The sequence below is a fragment of the Macaca fascicularis genome, chromosome 3 (assembly GCF_037993035.2).
Source record: "Macaca fascicularis isolate 582-1 chromosome 3, T2T-MFA8v1.1".
Classification (NCBI taxonomy): domain Eukaryota; kingdom Metazoa; phylum Chordata; class Mammalia; order Primates; family Cercopithecidae; genus Macaca; species Macaca fascicularis.
Window position 1 is genome coordinate 108,657,199 of NC_088377.1, and position 18,851 is coordinate 108,676,049.

Here is an 18,851-nt window from a genome sequence, read left to right on the forward strand (position 1 = left end):
ATATTGACCACAATGGAAAGAACAGTAGAAGTTTCCTAGCTACATCATATCTTGCCTACCAGCTTAGCGGTCCTTAACTCCAAGTTTTCAAGAGGAAAATATTCTGAGGCGAGGTTGTAAAGCCAAAAAGTAGTAGGAAAAGTCTCAAAGTTTTAGGCAGTATACATTATTGTAATTGTTTGTCATCCAAAATGTATAAAAATTACCCTCCAGGAGGAGAGTAAAGGTCATTTCAAGCTCTTGCTTCTTTGTTCACAGTAAAACTAAAAGCTATTTTATGAAGAGTAGGGATGTTTTCTTTCACATTGACTTCAGGACTAAAGAGTAATTCCCACCACATGCTGCTCTTTCCAAATATCCCATCTGAGATCTGCAAGGTTTGCCTTAATTTTGCTCCACTTCTTTCATTGCATAATACAGCTTTTCATAACACTATTGCCATTGTTCAGTGTAGTACATATTTATATTTTTCCTAGGTGTGCCACTTTCAATGATTTTTAAAAATCCGTGGCCACCTAAACCACATACACTTCATATTTTAATAGTTTTCAAAGCTGAAGTCCTTTCTAGACAAATTTTTTTTTTTTTTTTTTTTTTTTTTACACACTTCGGTTTGCTTTCGTGTAAATTTTAGAGAGCCATTCAGTAGTATTTGTTTTTGTTTTTTGGTGAGCACACCTAGCACTTTAGATTTTGAAGTACTATACTTTTATATTAGAGTAGAACAGCCCTCAGTCCCAGTGCCCTTCCTGGCCACGTCTTTGACAATAGCAGGTATTGTAACAGTAGTCTTCAGAGAACAGTCTACAGATATTTTTCTTCCCAGGGACTAACAGTAAACGGTCAGAGCTCATCATCCTATCCCTATAGGTGAAATATTTTTCTCTGTAAGTACACACCCTTGTAATTTCTTCCTCTGCCATTACACTTGCAGCAGTTTACCCTCATCAGTATGTTATTTCATTACTTGAACTACCAGTCAGTCCACCTCACCTCAAGTAGTTATTAAATGCCACTTTGTACAAGTCACCATGGAAGGCAATCTACACAGAAGCTGTAAGATGATGCCACACCTCTGCCAAGCTTATGACAGTAGGATCTCATATTTGTTCAGTAAACAGGTCAAATATGTGAAAAGTTAAAGAAAAAAACCTTTTACCTAAGAGATTAAATTGTTTAGAAAAAAATTAACTGGCAGCTACTATAACAGAATTCATATTAATGGTTGTGAGAAAGAGAGACTTGAACTGAAAATGGCAGGAGCCTCTGTAATTGAGATTTCATTCTACATTCTTTTTTTGGTTATTTATAAAAGCATGAAAGAAAACTAGTTCCAGTAGCAAAGAATATGATAGACTATCACACAGACATTTAAAAAAATAATAGTTGAATTCTGTTATAAAGGCAAGAAAAAATTGTATGACTCTTTGTTAAGTGAAGATTACAGTAGAGGATGAAAATATAATGTCATTTTTGTCAAAGAGAAACAAGTATGCATATCTAGACAAAAAATAGTGGCAGTATTAAATATAATAATTATATATGACTATTATAAATGTTAGATATGAGATATTAGATTACAGGTCATTTTATAACAACAGGCTGTATATTGTGGCTGATGGCACCTGAGTTTCACTGAAGAGTTCTTATAAAACAAAGAACTATTTGATGCTCATGAATTCTTTCTTTTTTTAATACTTTAAGTTCTGGGATACATATGCACAATGTGCAGGTTTGTTACATAGGCATACATGTGCCATGGTGGTTTGCTGCACTCATCAACCCATCATCTACATTAGGTATTTCTCCTAATGCTATCCCTCCCCTAGCCCCCAACTCCCTGACAGGCCCCAGTGTGTGATGTTCCCCTTCCTGTGTGCATGTGTTCTCATTGTTTAACTCCCACTTATGAGTGAGAACATGTGGTGTTTGGTTTTCTGTTCCTGTGTTAGTCTGCTGAGAATGATGGTTTCCAGTTTCATCCATGTCCCTGCAAAGGACATGAACTCATCTTTTTTATGGCTGCATAGCATTCCATGGTGTATACGTGCCACATTTTCTTTATCCAGTCTATCATTGATGGGCATTTGGGTTGGTTCCAAGTCTTTGCTATCATGAACAGTGCTGCAATAAACATACTTGTGCATGTGTCTTTATAGAACGATTTATAATCCTTTGTGTATATACCCAGTAATGGGATTGCTGGGTCAAATGGTATTTCTGGTTCTAGATCCTTGAGGAATCACCACACTGTCTTCCACAATGGTTGTACTAATTTGCACTCCCACCAACAGTGTAAAAGCATTCCTATTTCTCCACATCCTCTCTAGCATCTGTTGTTTCCTGACTTTTTAATGATCACCATTCCAATGGTGGCATGAGGTAATATCTCATTGTGGTTTTGATTTGCATTTCTCTAATGACCAGTGATGATGAGGTTTTTTTCATGTTTCTTGGCCACATAAATGTCTCCTTTTGAGAAGTGTCTGTTCATATCCTTCACCCACTTTCTGATGGGGTATTTTGTTTTCTTGTAAATTTGTTTCAGTTCCTTGTAGATTCTGGATATTAGACCTTTGTCAGATGGATTGCAAAAATTTTCTCCCATTCTGTAGGTTGCCTGTTCACTCTGATGGTAGTTTCTTTTACTGTGCAGATGCATGTTAGTCTAATTAGATCCCATTTGTCAATTTTGGCTTTCGTTGCAATTGCTTTGGTGTTTTAGTCATGAAGTCTTTGCCCATGCCTATGTCTTGAATGGTACTGCCTAGGTTTTCTTCTAGGGGTTTTATGGTTTTAGGTCATCATCCTATCCCTTACATTTAAGTCTTTAATCCATCTTAATTTTTCTATAAGATGTAAGGAAGAGGTCCAGCTTCAGTTTTCTGCATATGGCTAGCCAGTTTTCCCAACACCATTTATTAAATAGGGAATCCTTTCCCCATTGCTTGTTTTTGTCAGGTTTGTCAAAGATCCGATGGTTGTAGATGTGTGGCATTATTTCTGTTCCATTGGTCTACATACCTGGTTTGGTACCAGAACCATACTGTTTTGGTTACTGTAGCCTTGTAGTAGAGTTTGAAGTCAGGTAGCATGATACCTCCAGCTTTGTTCTTTTTGCTTAGGATTGTCTTGGCTACAACGTGCTCTTTCTTGGCTCCATATGAAATTTAAAGTAGTTTTTTCTAATTCTGTGAAGAAAATCAGTGGTAGCTTGATGGGGATAACATTGAATCTATAAATTACTTTGGGCAGTATGGTCATTTTCACCACATTGATTCTTCCCATCCAGATCCTCATGAATTCTTTAGGTTAAAATGCTCAACTGGGGCCTGAGAACACTGATGGCTTCACCACTGACTAGTCAATTCATTTACAGGTCAAAATCAAACAATATCTTTAAAAAAATCTGTGTCTGCTATATTGTTTGACACTGCCATTCTCAATGAATTATACCCATGATTTCTTAGCTCTTTTTCTTCTGATACTGAACCCTCCATCCCTCTTTTGGGATGTTATCTGATTATTAATTTATACTTGATTTGTAATTTTTTTTGTCAAGCAAGTTTTACATGGTGTTCCTATTCCCCATATTATAAGCTTTTCATATGGGGACACTATTGAGATGCTTTTCTTTTATGTAACTCTTAACTGTATTTCATCAATTCTGTGACAAGCATACTTTTATGTTTCAAAATCTCTGCAATTGAAATACATTATGCAATCAATGAAATTATAATTATTTGGCAGCATTTTTTAATTGTTACACAAAATAATGGTGTGTCTGATCATCAGTGATGTCTTATGCCTGGGTAAATACAGTATATAAATTGCTATTTGTTTCAGTCAGAAAAATAAAATAGGCAGATGAACCTAACATATCTAAACAATGGTAAATAAAAGAAATTCCTGAATTAAGGTATTTTTCACTTTTTACTGTGACTTAATTTTGAATCAGTATTTCACTGGCCAGGCCAAATTTTCTGTGAAGATAATGAGAGCTAAAACACTGTGAATGCAAGAAAAAGACAGTAACTAAATGTCCTAAAATCATCTTGTACAAAGTGTCATTATTCATTAGTACATTATTCAAAGTTTATTATTCAGTGAGCTGAATTTGAAGGGAATATGACTAGTTAACCTAGTTAATACTCTACCTGAATGAGAATTCACCCCTTTCATCTAACAGCCTATATTATTCATTAGTAAAACATTTTTTATGATAGCTCCTTCAGAACTAACCTTAAATGCAGCTTCTAAGCCATTGCAGTTAAAGAAAGCTTCACAAATAATTGTCCCAAGCCTTCTGTCAAATTCCAGAGTTTTGGACTTAAATGCCACATAATCACTTTCAAATTCCTGTAAAATTCAAAGTGAAATATTAGTGCATTGGAAAGAATCCAACAGTGAAAATAGCAATCACACAAGCGTGACCTTACTTTAGCTCTCTCTCGCCTTCTGAGTGAATTTATTTTTCATAGCAGGATTCCAGGGAAGATCAAGAAAGAGCTATATCTGACTGACTACAAGTGCCACCTTACAGAATCACTGAAAGCTTAGTACTTTTCCCCGATGCTTTCCCAGTGCTTTTCAGTGGCTCAGGCCCCAACAGCAGTGCTTTGGTCCACGTGCTCACATAGAAGCCTCAGTCTCTCCTCCTTATCCCAATTCATTTTGATTATAAATGAAAAAGTGAAGTTTTTCAGAAAATAAAAAAGAACCTATCCTCATTATAACTTTAGTCCATCTATAAATTTAAACAGGAAGGGTTTTTGTTTGCTTTTTCACAGAGTTGAAAATCTACATGGAAACACTATTTCTTCAGGTGTAAACTGAAATCCACAGGTAAGAAAACATCATTAGTGATACAGAGGAAACAAATACTCTTACATTTTCCCAGTTTTTTATTAATATGTAGTTAACATCCCTCAGTTTCCTCCTAATACATAACCATGGTTATGTATGAAACGGTGAAAGAATAACTATGATCTTCATAGCATCACAGTTGAGTCTCCAGTAAAGAAATCCCAGGATTTCAGAAACATTTTGGTGCTTTACAGTCAAAAGGCCTCTGAAGTACACACAACAGATTTCTCATAATGAAGGCCTTTGCCACCTCTGTAAACTGAGCCTCCATCTATTAACAGTAATAACAGTAATAGAATAAATGACAGCTAGCATGTAAGTAATTCTGTTCTAAATGTTTCACATGATTAACTCACCTCTTACAACATCTCATGTAGGTATTATTTTTTTCCGCATTATAGGTGACAAAACAAATTCAGAGAAGTTAAACGATTCACCTAAAATCACACCACTGGTAAATGTCAGGGCTGGAATTTAAAGCCAGGCAACCTGGCTCCTGATCCCAGATGCTATGTTTCTTTGAAGGAATATACCTGCTAGGGTCTGAATGTTTTATGTCCTTGAAAAATTTTATTTTGAAATCCTAACCCTTAACACGATGATATCAAGAAGTGGTGCTTTCAAGGGTGACTAGGTAATAAGTGTGGGATCTTCATGAATGGGATCAGTGCCCATATAAAAGAGGCCTGAGAGAGACCCCTCCATCCTTCTGCCAAGTAAGGACACGGCTAGAAAGTGCCATCTGTGAACTAGGATGTAGCCCTCCCCAGACACTGAATCTGTGGGAGCCTTGCTCTTGGACTTCTCAGCCTCTAAAACTCTGAAAAATAATTTTCTGTCATTTACAAGCTACCCGGCTTATCGTATTTTGTTATAGCAACCTAAACAGAGGGCACCTTATGCTGAATTTCACACACGGAAAAGCAGCGTAACAGCAAAGTTCTAGGACACTATGTGTCACACACCACAATGTTATATTTAGCATCAAGAAGAAGTTTCCACTTCTGAATTAGAGCCAAGCAATCTCTTCATTCAAGGCTCATTGGCTAATAAAGTAAACACAACTTCCCAACAAGTTTTAACAAGCCTAACATCCCTCTTCTTAGTATGGTAATAGAGAACATATGGCTTAAGGTCACCAAACATTAATTGAATATTCAGAAATAAGTATCTCAGGGAGAGAAAAATATGCTAGTCTCCCTCCCTGATATCTCTCCCTCACCCCCCTCCCTCCTCACTCACTCATTCCTGAAAACAAATTTAGAACTGCACATGGGCCCTCTCCCTTGGAAAGTCCCACAGAAAATTCATACTTAATTTGTTCAAGTACAAATCTGAACTCGTTATCTTCTCTACAAAGCTGCTCTTCTTTTTATACACCCTAATAGAAACTTGGGCAACCTCCTTGACTTCTCTGTCAAATGCTCTTCTAACTACCTCTGGAGTCTCTCTATTATTCTCCATCTCTCCACTATTCTCCATCTCTCCAGGATGCCCTTGGCCCAGGTCACCATTACTGCTCATCTGGATATCTGTTAACCACTTTCTACTCTTTGCCTCTAGTCTTATCTCTGATTCATCCTCCAATGGCTGACTAAATAATCTTTTTAAAAATAGAAATCTTATCATGTCACTTTCTTATTTAGAATCCTTTAACTCACAATCTTAATTCAGAATTGTCAGTTTCTCAGGATAATGTCCAAAGGTCTTAGCATAATCTATTACATAAGACCCTATGTGGTCTGGATGCCACTTACTGCTAACTATTCTGCCACCTCTCCCAATTTCACACTCTCGGATCCAGCCATGGAGCCTTATCACATTTTGTGTCTCTCTTTCACCCACTTCTCACCTGCTTCATTTCTATTTATGTTACAGGTCTCAGTTTACATTTCACCTCCTCTGGAAAGGAGGCCTATGTAAATGTTCTCAGAGCACTCTGTACTCTTCATACCCCAGCACCGGGCACCCATATGACAACCGCCTATCTACGTTCTCCTTTGGATTCTAATCTCTGAGCGTAACTGCCAGGTTTATTTATTTTTTCACAATTACAGCACCAATATTTAATAGAGTTCCCAGGACATACTTGTTTCTCAATAAATATGTATTACAGAATAAATGATGTGCTAGTATTATTGAGAAATCATTATAAAAACGTTACTGTATTCTGAAAACTGCATAATTGCCTTTATTAGCATCATGAGAAGCTATTGAAGGGTTGTAATTAGAGAAAAGCCATGGTTTGACTTAGTATCTAAAAGGCACTCAGGCTGCCATGTGGAGAATAAACTAACAAAGCCAAGATGGGGAAGAGGGAGCAGTTTGGAGGCAAGCACAATAATCCAAGTCACAGAAAAGACTTGGAAATACTTTCAAGGCATATCTGAAAGAACTGGATGTTTGTTGTGAGAAAATGAGCAAGATCACAGATGACTCAAAGTTTCTACGTAGCCCATTACATATACCATTTAATGAGTTGGAGAGACAGGCAAGAGTAGGTTTGGGGAGGGATAGGCAGGGGTTTAGATCTGAATGTGATTTTGAGATGTATATGAAATATCTCAGTGGAGACGTTGAGTAGGCAGTTGTGTTTGGCATGTGTTTCTGTGGGTACATAGAAGCCAAGAGTTGAGGCTTGAGAACCTCCACCTAGATTTCAGAGAATGTGTGGAAACACCTGAATGTCTAGGCTGAAGTCAGCTGCAGGAGCACAGCTCTCATGGAGAACCTCTACTAGGGCAGTGTGGGGTTGGAAAAGGGAAATGTGGGGTTGGAGCCCCCACACAGAGTCCCCACTGGGGTACTGCCTAGTGGAGCTATGAGAAGAGCGTCACTGTCCTCCAGATCCCAGAATGGTAGATCCACTGACAGCTTACACCACACACCTGGAAAAGTTGCAGGCACTCGACACCAGCCCATGAAAGCAGTTGTCGGGACTGTATCCTGCAGAGCCACAGGGGTGGAGCTGCCTAAGGCCTTGGAAGCCCACCTCTTGCATCAGCGTGCCCTAGATGTGAGACATACAGTCAAAGGAGATTATTGTGGAGCTTTAAGACATAATGACTGTCTTGCTGGGTTTCAGACTTGCACGGGGCCTGTAGCCCCTTTGTTTTGGTCAATTTCTCCCATTTGGAAGGGGAACATTCACCCAACGCCTGTACCTTCATTGTATCTTGGATAACTAACCTGTTTTTTATTTTACAGGCTCATAGACAGAAGGGACTTACTTTGCCTCAGGTGAGAATCTGGACTGTGGACTTTTGTTTTGATGCTGAAATAAGACTGGGGGACTGTTGAGAAGGGATCATTTTATTTTGCAATATGAAGAAGGGTATGAGATTTGAGAGGGGCCAGGGGTGGACTGATATGGTTTGGATTTGTATCCCTGCCCAAATCTCATGACAAATTGGAAGAAGGGCCTGGTGGGAGGTGACTGGATCATGGAGCATGACTTTCCTCTGTTGTTCTCATGACAGTGAGTTTTCATGATATTTGATGGTTTAAAAGTATGTGGCACTTCCCCCTTTGCTCTCTCTCTCTAAACACTATGTGAAGAAGGTCCTTACTTCCCCTTCATCTTCCAACATGATTGTAAGTTTCCTGAGGCCTCCCAGTCATGCTTTCTGTTAAGTCTGTGGAACTGTGAGTCAATTAAACAACTTTCCTTCATAAATTACCCAGTCTCAGGTAGTTCTTTGTAGCAATGTGAAAATGGACTAATACACTACTTTAAAATCTTTTTCAAGTAATTCCAAAATCTCTATTATATTGGCATTGGCATCTAATGATTGTCTTTTTTTCACTCAGTTGAGATCTTCCTGGTTCTTGGTATACTAACTGATATTCTACTGAAATTTCATATTATTATAAGACTCTGACTCTTATTTAAACCTTTTGTTTTTGCTGACTTTCTCTGATACTGCTCCAGCCTCATTATAATAAAGTAGAGACAGTCCAGGTTCTCCACTTGGCATCTATTCATCCCCAAGGGTGGGCAGGGCTCCTTGTTACAGCTGGGCTGGGACTTCCAGTTCCCCATGTGGTCTCTACTGATGCCACAAGTGCAGGTGGCCTTGTTACCACTTGACCTCAGGGTGATAGTCTGGACTCTCCATCAGGTTTGCTCCAACATCAGGCTGGGTGAAGAAGGAAATCCAGGGTTCCCACATGGTCTCCAGACACCATAGAGAATGAAGTTAATTCCTGGCCAGGAGGGATGAAAATCATGGCTTCTTATGTAGTCATCTCTGACACCATCCCAGCAAGGGTGGGAGTTGGAGCATTTTCAGACAGACAGGGTGTAAGTCTAGGTTCCCCATTCACCTTTTCCTGGCAAGGGGAGGAGTGGGGCACAGTTTCTTCTGTGGTGTTTGGCTAGAGTGGAGAGATTATGGTTTGACAGATCTTCTTTTGTGCTAAGTTCTCTCCTTCTTGAGCCTTTGGCTAGGGAGAGATCAGGCTTTTACTGGCCTTTTTTTCTGGTCTGTGCCCACTGGCATTTCCTGGTTGCCAGTGTTTTCAGCTCCAAGTCTGTTACTTCCGGCAACAGGAAAATCCAGGGAACTCATCACGTTGTTGTTTCTTGAGTCCCAATATCCTTAGCCACTCTGCCTTTTTATTTTCACCTTTCAGATTCTTCTTATGTCTGTTTTATATATAATGGCCAGTGGATTTTTTTGTCTTTTTTTTGGCTCAGATACTGTTATTTCATTTCAGAAATAAGTAACACATATAGACACATTTCTCTTCCTGCCTGCCCAGAAAACCACTACCCCAAAGTAAGTTTCAATCTTTCCCATGTATGTTTTTATACTTTTGTTATAAACATCATAATATATATACATAAGTGTGCATTGAACACTTTTTCTTTACATTTCCTTGAAATACACTTAAGAATTCTGTCTTTCTTAATTGCTTACAGCACAAAGACCAGGCCTTCACGAGTAAGCTGAAATAGAGCACTGACACTAATATTAGACTAATTTATGCCCAACAAAATGCTTTGGCCTAAAATATTCTAAGAAGCAAGGAGAACATCTGTCTTACCTCAAAAGAGCTGTTTATAAGCACAATCTCTCACTTACTTGCTTGATAGGGTCTTGGCTTAAGCCCCAGAAAGGATCAAACACATCATCCATACCCTCTATCAGAGTTTACATCTTTCAAGAGGGTCTTGAGTCAGTATTAATATCTTCTGGGATCTCAGATCTTGGCTTCCTTTTATCTCCTCTCCCCTACAACTCCAAGAACAGTCCCTTAAACCAACTTGGTGCTTCCTTTCTGGGCTTCCTGCAATAGACATTTTCAAGGGATGTTTGTGGCCACCAAGCTTGCTGAGGCCTTTCGGGCAGGCAAGGAAGACACATTCTTGGAATATGTATCAATCCTATACAAGATGAATTGCTGTCCTTCTTGGGTAATTACCTTCCCACCAAGCAGCTGTTTGGTCTCCTCAAGGGATAATATCATGTCGGAGCCTCAGAGTTAATCTCCATTGCCAGCAGGTAGGATAATCAGCAGCAACAAGAGCTAGAGGAGTCTCGGTCACAGGTGAACCATGCTATTGTATAATGGCCAGTGTTTTAGTTGCACTTAGTGGGAGGAATAGGGAAAAGTACATCTCCCTCTTTCCAGAAGCAGACGTTTCTAATAAAATTTTAAACAATGATATCTACTAAACAACATTTTAAAATAAATAAGACAAACTTTCGTATACAAAACTGATGGAATGTGCAGTTGTTTTAAGATGAGCAATGCTATTGTAGTGATACAGAATGACTGTCAAAATATAGTAAGTGATAAAAGCAAGGTATAAATGCTATTAATGCAAAAGCAGAAAACAATGTATATGCCAGTGCATGCACCAAATATCTCTGGAACATCATATAAGAAATTTTTAATAGAGATGCCTTTGGGGAGGACAAATGGAAGACTAGGGAAAAGGCTATAGGGTGAGAAAAAGAGGACCAAGTTTTTACAAATGTTACCTTTCCAAAAGAATTACTAAGGAAGGTTGCTAAATAATTCATTTCATCTTGAATAATATGCAGGCAAAACATGGAAATACTGTGTATGACTAATAAAGATGAAATCTGTATAATTAAAATGAGAAAACACTACATAAAGTAATAGCAAAGGAATAGTTCAGTGGGTGACAGCAGAACAATAGACTCGTTCTAGGAAATAGAATACAACCTAGTACAGGTGAACTAAATAACTACTTTTAAAATGTATTTTAGATTCTGATATCATGGTGAGCTAGGCACCTGAATAAAGCTTCCCACTGAAAATCAGCAGAAAAACAGGCACAGCTACCTGGATCCCTCCATCTCCGGGCACGGGTCCTCAGGTGAGTTCCCCCAGATGAACTTATTCCTTTCATTTCAATGAGGACACAACAAGCAAGATAAATACTAACAGGGTGGTGTAGTGAAAAGAACGCAGAGGTTGGGCGTGGTGGCTCATGCCTGTAATCCCAGCACTTTTGGAGGCCGAGGCAGGTGGATCACTTGAGGCCAGGAGTTTAAGACCAGCCTGGCCAACATGGTGAAACCCCATCTCTATTAAAAATACAAAAGTTAGTTGGGCGTGGTAGCACACTCCTGTAATCCCAGCTACTCAGGAGGCTGAGGCAGGAGAATCATTTGAACCTGGGAGGCAGAGGTTGCAATGAGCCGAGATCATGCCACTGCACTCCAACCAGGGTGACAGAGTGAGACTGTCTCAAAAAAAAAAAAAAAAAAAAAAAGGAAGCCCGGGTGCAGGGGCTCACGCTTCTAATCTCAGCACTTTGGGAGGCCAAGGTGAGTGGATCATCTGAGGTCAGGAGTTTGAGACCAATCTGGCCAACCTGGCAAAACCCTGTCTCTACTAAAAGTACAAAAAAATTACCTGGGCATGGTGGTGCGTGCCTGTAATCCCAGCTACTCAGGAGGCTGAGGCAGGAGAATCACTTGAAGCTGGGAGGCGGAGGTTGGAGTGAGCTGAGATCACACCATTGCACTCCAGCCTGGGCGACAGAGTGAGACTCTCTCTTAAACAAAAAAAAAAAAAAAAAAAAAGGAAGGAAGGGAGGGAGGGAAAATAAAAGTATGTAGGGATTGTGGTTGAGAGTTCTGGATTCAAACTTCTATTCCACCAACTGGAAACTATAATCTCAGATAATTTAGTGAAACTGTCATTTGCCTAGGGGACCACTCTCTGGGTTATAGTGAGAATTAAGCAGGTATATAATGTGGGAAAACTCTGGCGCCATGCCTGGCACCCAGCATTGTTCTGTAAATATTAATTGGCTCTCATTAGCAGACACTAAGTGGAGACAAGAGGTTACCCTCAACAAGAATAGCGACCATCTTTGCTTAGGTATCTGAGGGATTTCATCAAGAAACACCATAGAATGACAGCAAAATTACTGAGTCTAATATTGCTGGACTAACTGTTCAACATCAATTATGAAAAAAGCAAGTTTCTTCTCATAATTGTCTAGATTTCAAACAGTCCCCTAAGAAGATGTCAAAGAAAATACCTAAAGTAACATTCAGCAATTGAGAAACCCAAAACCATTTTTGTGGGTACACCTGATAAAATCCCCACATTCTGTAAATGGACCACAGCAGCAAACCTTTTGGTACAGCAAAGCTCAAAGCCTGATTAATAGGCTTGAGATTGATAAGAAGACAAATAAACAACAGCATTTCAAACAGCAAATTACCAGTGATCATTTCTTTAATTTACTGGAACATATTTAAACCATGTATATACCAAAGGGTAGAATGGCTGACCCTGACACACTTCCCTGTTACATAAGCACTAGTCTAGTCAGAGGGGATGGAGCAGCAGCAGTAACATGGGGCTGTATGCAATGGGAGGGGAAGGGCAGGGTTTGGGCATGTATTCATATGTACATACAAATACATGCATACACTAGGTTGGAAGTTGTTTGTTGAAATAATGTCTCAAAAATTACCAACTGATTTCATCATGAAGTCAAAGTACAGGGAACTCAGCTAAAAAGCACCAAAATGAACAGTTTATTAAGCAAAAATATACGATAAATGCAGTATTTTAAAGTAACAATGAGAGCCAAGACACGTTTTTTAAAAAAGCAATGGTCGTCTTCAACGTAAGTATGCCGATTAAGTTAACTTTTAGTTAATTCACGTTTTAATTTTAGGGAATGACCAAACTCAAGGAGCTTCTACACTCTAAGGCAAGAATCAGCCAGGAGGATGAAGGGAACTTCAGGGGAAGGTTATGATGTCTCCAACCAGACTGAAGATCAGAGGTAAACACTGCCCACCTTCTCTGCAAAATAGAAGGGGCTTCCAAAATACAAATACCAAGCAGGTATACACCTCAAGAGCAAATGACTTTTCTATTCCTACATGTTTGTGGCTGTGCAGGCCTTAGGCAGAGACAGGAGTAAAATCAGGACCTTTGGCATTGCCAAGGCAGTGACGTCAATCAAACCTGGCCACATTCTCTAATTCTGGCACTCTGAAAACTTGCCAGTCTTTGCAGTTGTAACAAAATCAAGACTCTCTTGCTATTCAAATGTCCCCAAGGATCTTGTGCAGGCTCAGTCTCACACTCCTCCTCCACTAGCTCATTCAGCGGGGCTAACCTAGAGGCTCTCTGAAGAATCCCATTCTGTACATATTTATTGAATGCCTTCCAAGTGCCAGGCATCTTACAAGGCTTTGGGGATGAGCTCACTCAAATTATTCATCACCATGATCCTATATTCCTCATACATTTTCACAAACTGTAGGACGCTGGTTTAGCAAAGAGTCACCCACTAGAGCAGTGTCCTACCATTCACTCCACTTTCCAAAACTGACTACAATTCAGAGGGCTTAAGTTTGCTAACTACATCCTTATAAAGCTATCATACTGCACTCGTACATCAAAGAATCGATTGTTTGGCCAAATATAAACAACAGTGAATAAACTTACGTATAAAATAATAAGAACAAGAGCTAAATCCTCATTCCTTTGGACTCGGGCTTCACTGTTCTTGGCAAACTACTAAAATGAAGCTATTTTTATCCTAGAACTGCAGGGATGCTCACAGGTAGCTCCCTGGCTACTAACATGCTGGAACTGACAGAGCACAGAAGCAGCTTAACTCAGAAAGCTTCCCCCTTTCCTGTGGTTGGAAATACGAAATTATAATCAGCTCTCAAGAATAACAAAAATTGTAAGAAACAACCAACATGCTAATGATACACGTAATGAATGGGGTGAAACCAAGTGTTCAGGTGAAAAAAAAAATAGCCAGTGATTCAAGAAAAGGCTAAAATAAAGCACGTGAGTTACATGGACATCAGATCAAAATGAGTTAGTGTGGAAAGTTTCTGTTTAGTACACACAAACAAGATACAAATCCAGACTGAGGTCTGCAGTTTTATCAGCCATCATTCTGAACTGAAAACGCAAAAGCTTAAGTTCTGATCCCTGATCTACTAACTAAGTAGCTACAAGACTTCAGCAAGTCATTTAACCTCTTCTGGTCCTAGAGATGTTGGAATGGACGGCTCCTATTATTACTGAGACCAATCTTCCTTTTCAGCTATGAAATTATAGGATCCCATGAAATGAAAATGCAAAGGTACAACATTACCATGTTATTGCAATCAGATGGGTCATAAGTGCTCTGTTTAAAAACTTTATAGAGTTCCATAAATTCTTCATTCATCTCATGAACTTGTCCATTTAAAATTGCTCCTTTGGTACCACCGAATTCCAGTCTTTCCAGCTTTTCAAATTCCAAAGTGCTCACAAATATATCCTTTGTAAAAAAAACACAGTAAAGACCTTTCCACTACATTGAGCAGCAAAATATTTTAAAGTTTCAAATCAAGAACATTTTCAAGTGTTCAAAATCAATGAGTCAATGGACACTTACATGACAGAAAATAAATATTAATTATTTAATTAACAAAGTCATTGCTAATTTTTAAAATTACTCTCCCATTTTCATATTTATTAAAAATTAACTCTCACTGGCCAGGTGCAGTGGCTCACGCTTGTAATCCCAGCACTTTGGGAGGCCAAGGCAGGAGGATTGCTTGAGCCCAGGAGTTTGAAACCAACCTGGGCAACAAAGACTCTGTCTCTACGAAACACAAAAAAGTGAACTAGGCATGGTGGCATGCACCTGTAGTCCTAGCTACTTGAGAAGCTGAGGCGGGAGGATCACTTGAACCAAGAGGTCAAGGCTGCAGTGAGCTGTGTTCACACCACTGCACTTAAGCCTGGGTGACAGTATGAGACCCTGTCTCTATAAACAAAAAAAAAGAATCTCTCAGTGTAAGTAACCTCTAATTCACCATAGCTAGACATATAACTCCCCCAGTTGTATATCCTCCTAAATGTAAGTCAGATCCCCAGGTAGTATCCAAAACTCCTGTTTTCATCACCCCATACTTTGCAGTGAGTCAGCTGCTTTACTGAAAGTGAGCCCAGGAAACTGTTAAGGAAGGGATATGTAAGCTGCCCTTCATTAGGTATTTCACATTCAGAGACAGAAGAGGCATTCAGACTCATTTAAGTGATTATGAGAATTCTCAAGACATAAAGCTCTAATTTTGAATGAAATAAAACAAATCTTATATCAATGACAATGTCCAAAATTCTTACAGCTTTACAAAGAAAATAAGGCAATGTCATCAATTTAAACTTTTTTTAAAAAAATCTAAGCCAATAGGCACCATACAAGTGTAAGAGTTTGTGTGTTGTATGTGTTTAATTTACAGAGCACATATTTCCATGTTTTATTTTTACCAGCGGTTTTAATATTTTTATAGTATAGCATATATTCATATACTAAAAAATAGTGTGATAATTTAAATTATCCAATGGGTTTTAGGGTATGAAATAGCAATTTTAAGGATTAAATATATAAAAGGAAAAGTGGATTTATTTACAGAGGATTAGTTTACTGCTTCCTGATTTACAACACTCTTCCAGATTAGTAAATTCTAACAGTCACTGATATATAAAGAGATTTACTTATACTCAGTGTAATAACAGAATCACAAATGAACTTTTAAAAAATCAAAATGAAAGATTTAAAAATTGCCCTTGTATCATCATAGCATTGGCCTGCTGAGCTCCTTATTGAGAATCACTGGGAAAGGAGGCCTCCACCTATGATGTAAAGTAAACCATTCCATGAATCATGTGAAAAGCTACCACCTTTTTGAACCCACCTTCAACATGAATAAGTGCAAGAAAAAAAGAATACCTCTATTTTTATCAAACGATCAAGAAACTTGTCAAATCTGTAAAACACCAGATGAGACTGGAAATCCCATGGTCTCAGCTTACTTCCCATAAAATAGCTTGCCAATTTTTTTCTATAGTTGAAAAAGCAGTTTCTGAAAGTCTTTAAGATGTTAACAGCCACCTGCACCTTTTCCAGTGACTCCTCTATTTCTCCCTTCAAAAGATCCTCAGGTGAAAGGAAAGCTGTTGCCTAGGATTTAACGAAAGGGAACAATGATCAAAACTGTGTTTAATAATTCTTCCCTGTAACTGTCTTTGTTTCGAAGAATCATTTTTAAATGTCAGTATCTAAAGGTGGGCCAGCAATGCTGAAAGAAAGCAAGCACAAATTCTAGAAATTCAGCTACTTGGACTTCGATTACATACTTGTATAAGTTAGAATTTTATACAGGAGACCCTACTATTTCTGGATTTTTACATTCTAGCAAATGACTAAATTGTTGCTAAGCCTCATTATATGACAACTGTCATGTAATTTGCATGAGTGTGCCTGCCAGCAAATATTCTGAACAATCATTTTCTCATATAAAGAATATATAAGCCAGACAAGGAAATCTATCAGAACATGAATTTTTAAAGTACACTCACTTTATCTGGTAGTTCAGGGCCACTTGCAAAGGGAAAGACCTGATTAGGAGTGTGTAACAGTGGAAATTCTTTCAAGTTAGCAAACTTCTCTTCTGGGGGCTTAAGTAACATTACAGGACATACAGTCTAGCTGACATGTCCCACATGAACTAGTTTTGAATAGAGGAAAAGAAAGGAAGAGAAGAGAAGGGTAAAAGAGAAAGAAAAGACTAGAAGATCCATGTGGCACTGGTCAAATTCTCATGGGACCAACCAACACTCCCAACTTCTTCTCTCTTCATATTTGATACCCACATTCAGAATTCCCCTCTTCAAGGACCAAGAACCTGTGCATTCTGAAGGTTCTTTTGTATGCTACCTCTTCCTGATGCATCTTAACCTCATATGAATTATAGGTTTAATTTGTGTGCCTTCAATTTTGTAGTTGCTTAGAAAGTTGTTCAAGATGTCAATGGATAATGTAATGAAAGCCCTGAGTTCAAAATAGCAGAGGGAAGCACTTCTTCCTTAAATGTAGGCATATGACCTTCCATTTCCCATTAATGAAAACAGTTTTACAGGCAATATAGGCTCTGTGCCATGAATTTGTAAGGCAATAAGAAAATCATTCATTTAGTGTCTAAAACCCCTACTGATTAGACTCCTTCCCAATCTATGCTTTTATTTCCCAATCACGTTAGATAGAAAATTAACCTCCACATGAGGGCTGCTATAATAGCAAGTCATTCAGGACAGTGAAGAGAACCACCAGGAATCCCTTAGCAATGTGAATTTTAAAAGAGTTTACACTTTGATATGGTATATGGTGTATTCCATACACCTTTATCTCTATGTATTCTTTATAGTAAATGTATCTTTTTAGGATGCTGAAAAATCTATGGCAAACGACTCCATCTTTTGCTTGAGTGGCCCCTTCTGCTTTAGCAGCCCCCTGTTACCTAATTACTTGTGTTTAAAGTAACGTCCCTAGGACAATCCATGCTTAATGTTTATTCATGTGCTTCCTGGCTGGCCCTCACACAGATGAGACAATCATAGACAAGGAACCTCCTGTTCATACAGACCACTGTTGAGTAAGGCCTCCTAAGACAGGTTATAGTACTTAATGTCCTAAATGAAAACACCCAGTCTGTCTCCTTGCATGGGGAGGCAGAATGTGTGAGGGAAAAAGCATGACCTGAGGCAGGGGCTGGCTGTGATCCTTCTAGGGGCCATGAACTACTTTTGTGATACTAGTTAAGTTGTCTCAGAGGATCTATTTCCTTAGCTGCAAAATGAGGGAAATGAATTAGGTGAATCTCAAAATCCCTTTTAGCTCATAAACTCTAAATTCTTTTCAACTTCTCACAGTACCCGCTCTGGAGCATGCCTAACCACAGCAGCTCTATCATCGCGTACTTAATGGTGCCAGCACAAACAAGCTAAAAGCCACCAGGATTTAGGATGAACTGGTCCCACTTCAGAGGACTTATAAACTAAAATACTGTTAACCAACTTATTTATCAATAAGCTGATCGATTAACCAATTTACCAATGATATTGTTAGTTTGAGGCTTGTCTCTCTGCTGCTGCTTCTCTATTCTTTTGCATGTGTTTTTACGGACTGTTGTTTTAGCTCAATCCTGACAGCTCTACTCCACTACTCAGACTTAAACTCTTCCTCACCTAGGATCTTGTAGGTGACAATGTCTACAACAGATACACCAAGCCATGGAATAGACAAGGCAGTGGCTAGAGTGGTAATGACACACAAGGACCAGGGAGTAGAGTCAGGTTACCAGAGAAGAAAGGCAAGGCATTAAGACCCCATTAGCAAAGCCTGTCTAGCATGCAAGGTGAACAGGTGATGCCTTTTATGTGTCTAGCCTAAATAATGATGTTAGTGGTCACCACTAGAAAACAAGAGAAAAGAAATACATTTGTTTTTAAAGTAACAAAGGGTTTCTGACTCTGACTGGCATTCCAGTCATAGGGTCAGGCATATAATGAAACTGAGTAAAGTAGATCAGAAACGACTGAACAGAGAAGGTCATGGTCATCTAGAAAGCACCTGTTTCACCTAAAGCAGCATTTGAAGCTGTAGTCACTGGCTGCGCCTATGGGGA

At 38.9% G+C, this 18,851-nt stretch overlaps 1 protein-coding gene across 1 annotated transcript in view; it reads right to left on the minus strand.

The window, feature by feature from the left end:
- The window catches only part of DNAH11 (dynein axonemal heavy chain 11), a 385,830-nt gene that overhangs the window by 341,389 nt on the left and 25,590 nt on the right, over window positions 1-18,851 (minus strand). Inside the window, exons 7-9 of the mRNA XM_065542209.2 lie at window positions 16,118-16,348; window positions 14,492-14,659; window positions 4,243-4,359 (exon numbers count right to left, since the gene is read on the minus strand). Of these exons, the coding sequence (XP_065398281.1) occupies window positions 4,243-4,359; window positions 14,492-14,659; window positions 16,118-16,348 (516 nt within the window). The remainder of the gene's footprint in view (window positions 1-4,242; window positions 4,360-14,491; window positions 14,660-16,117; window positions 16,349-18,851) is intronic.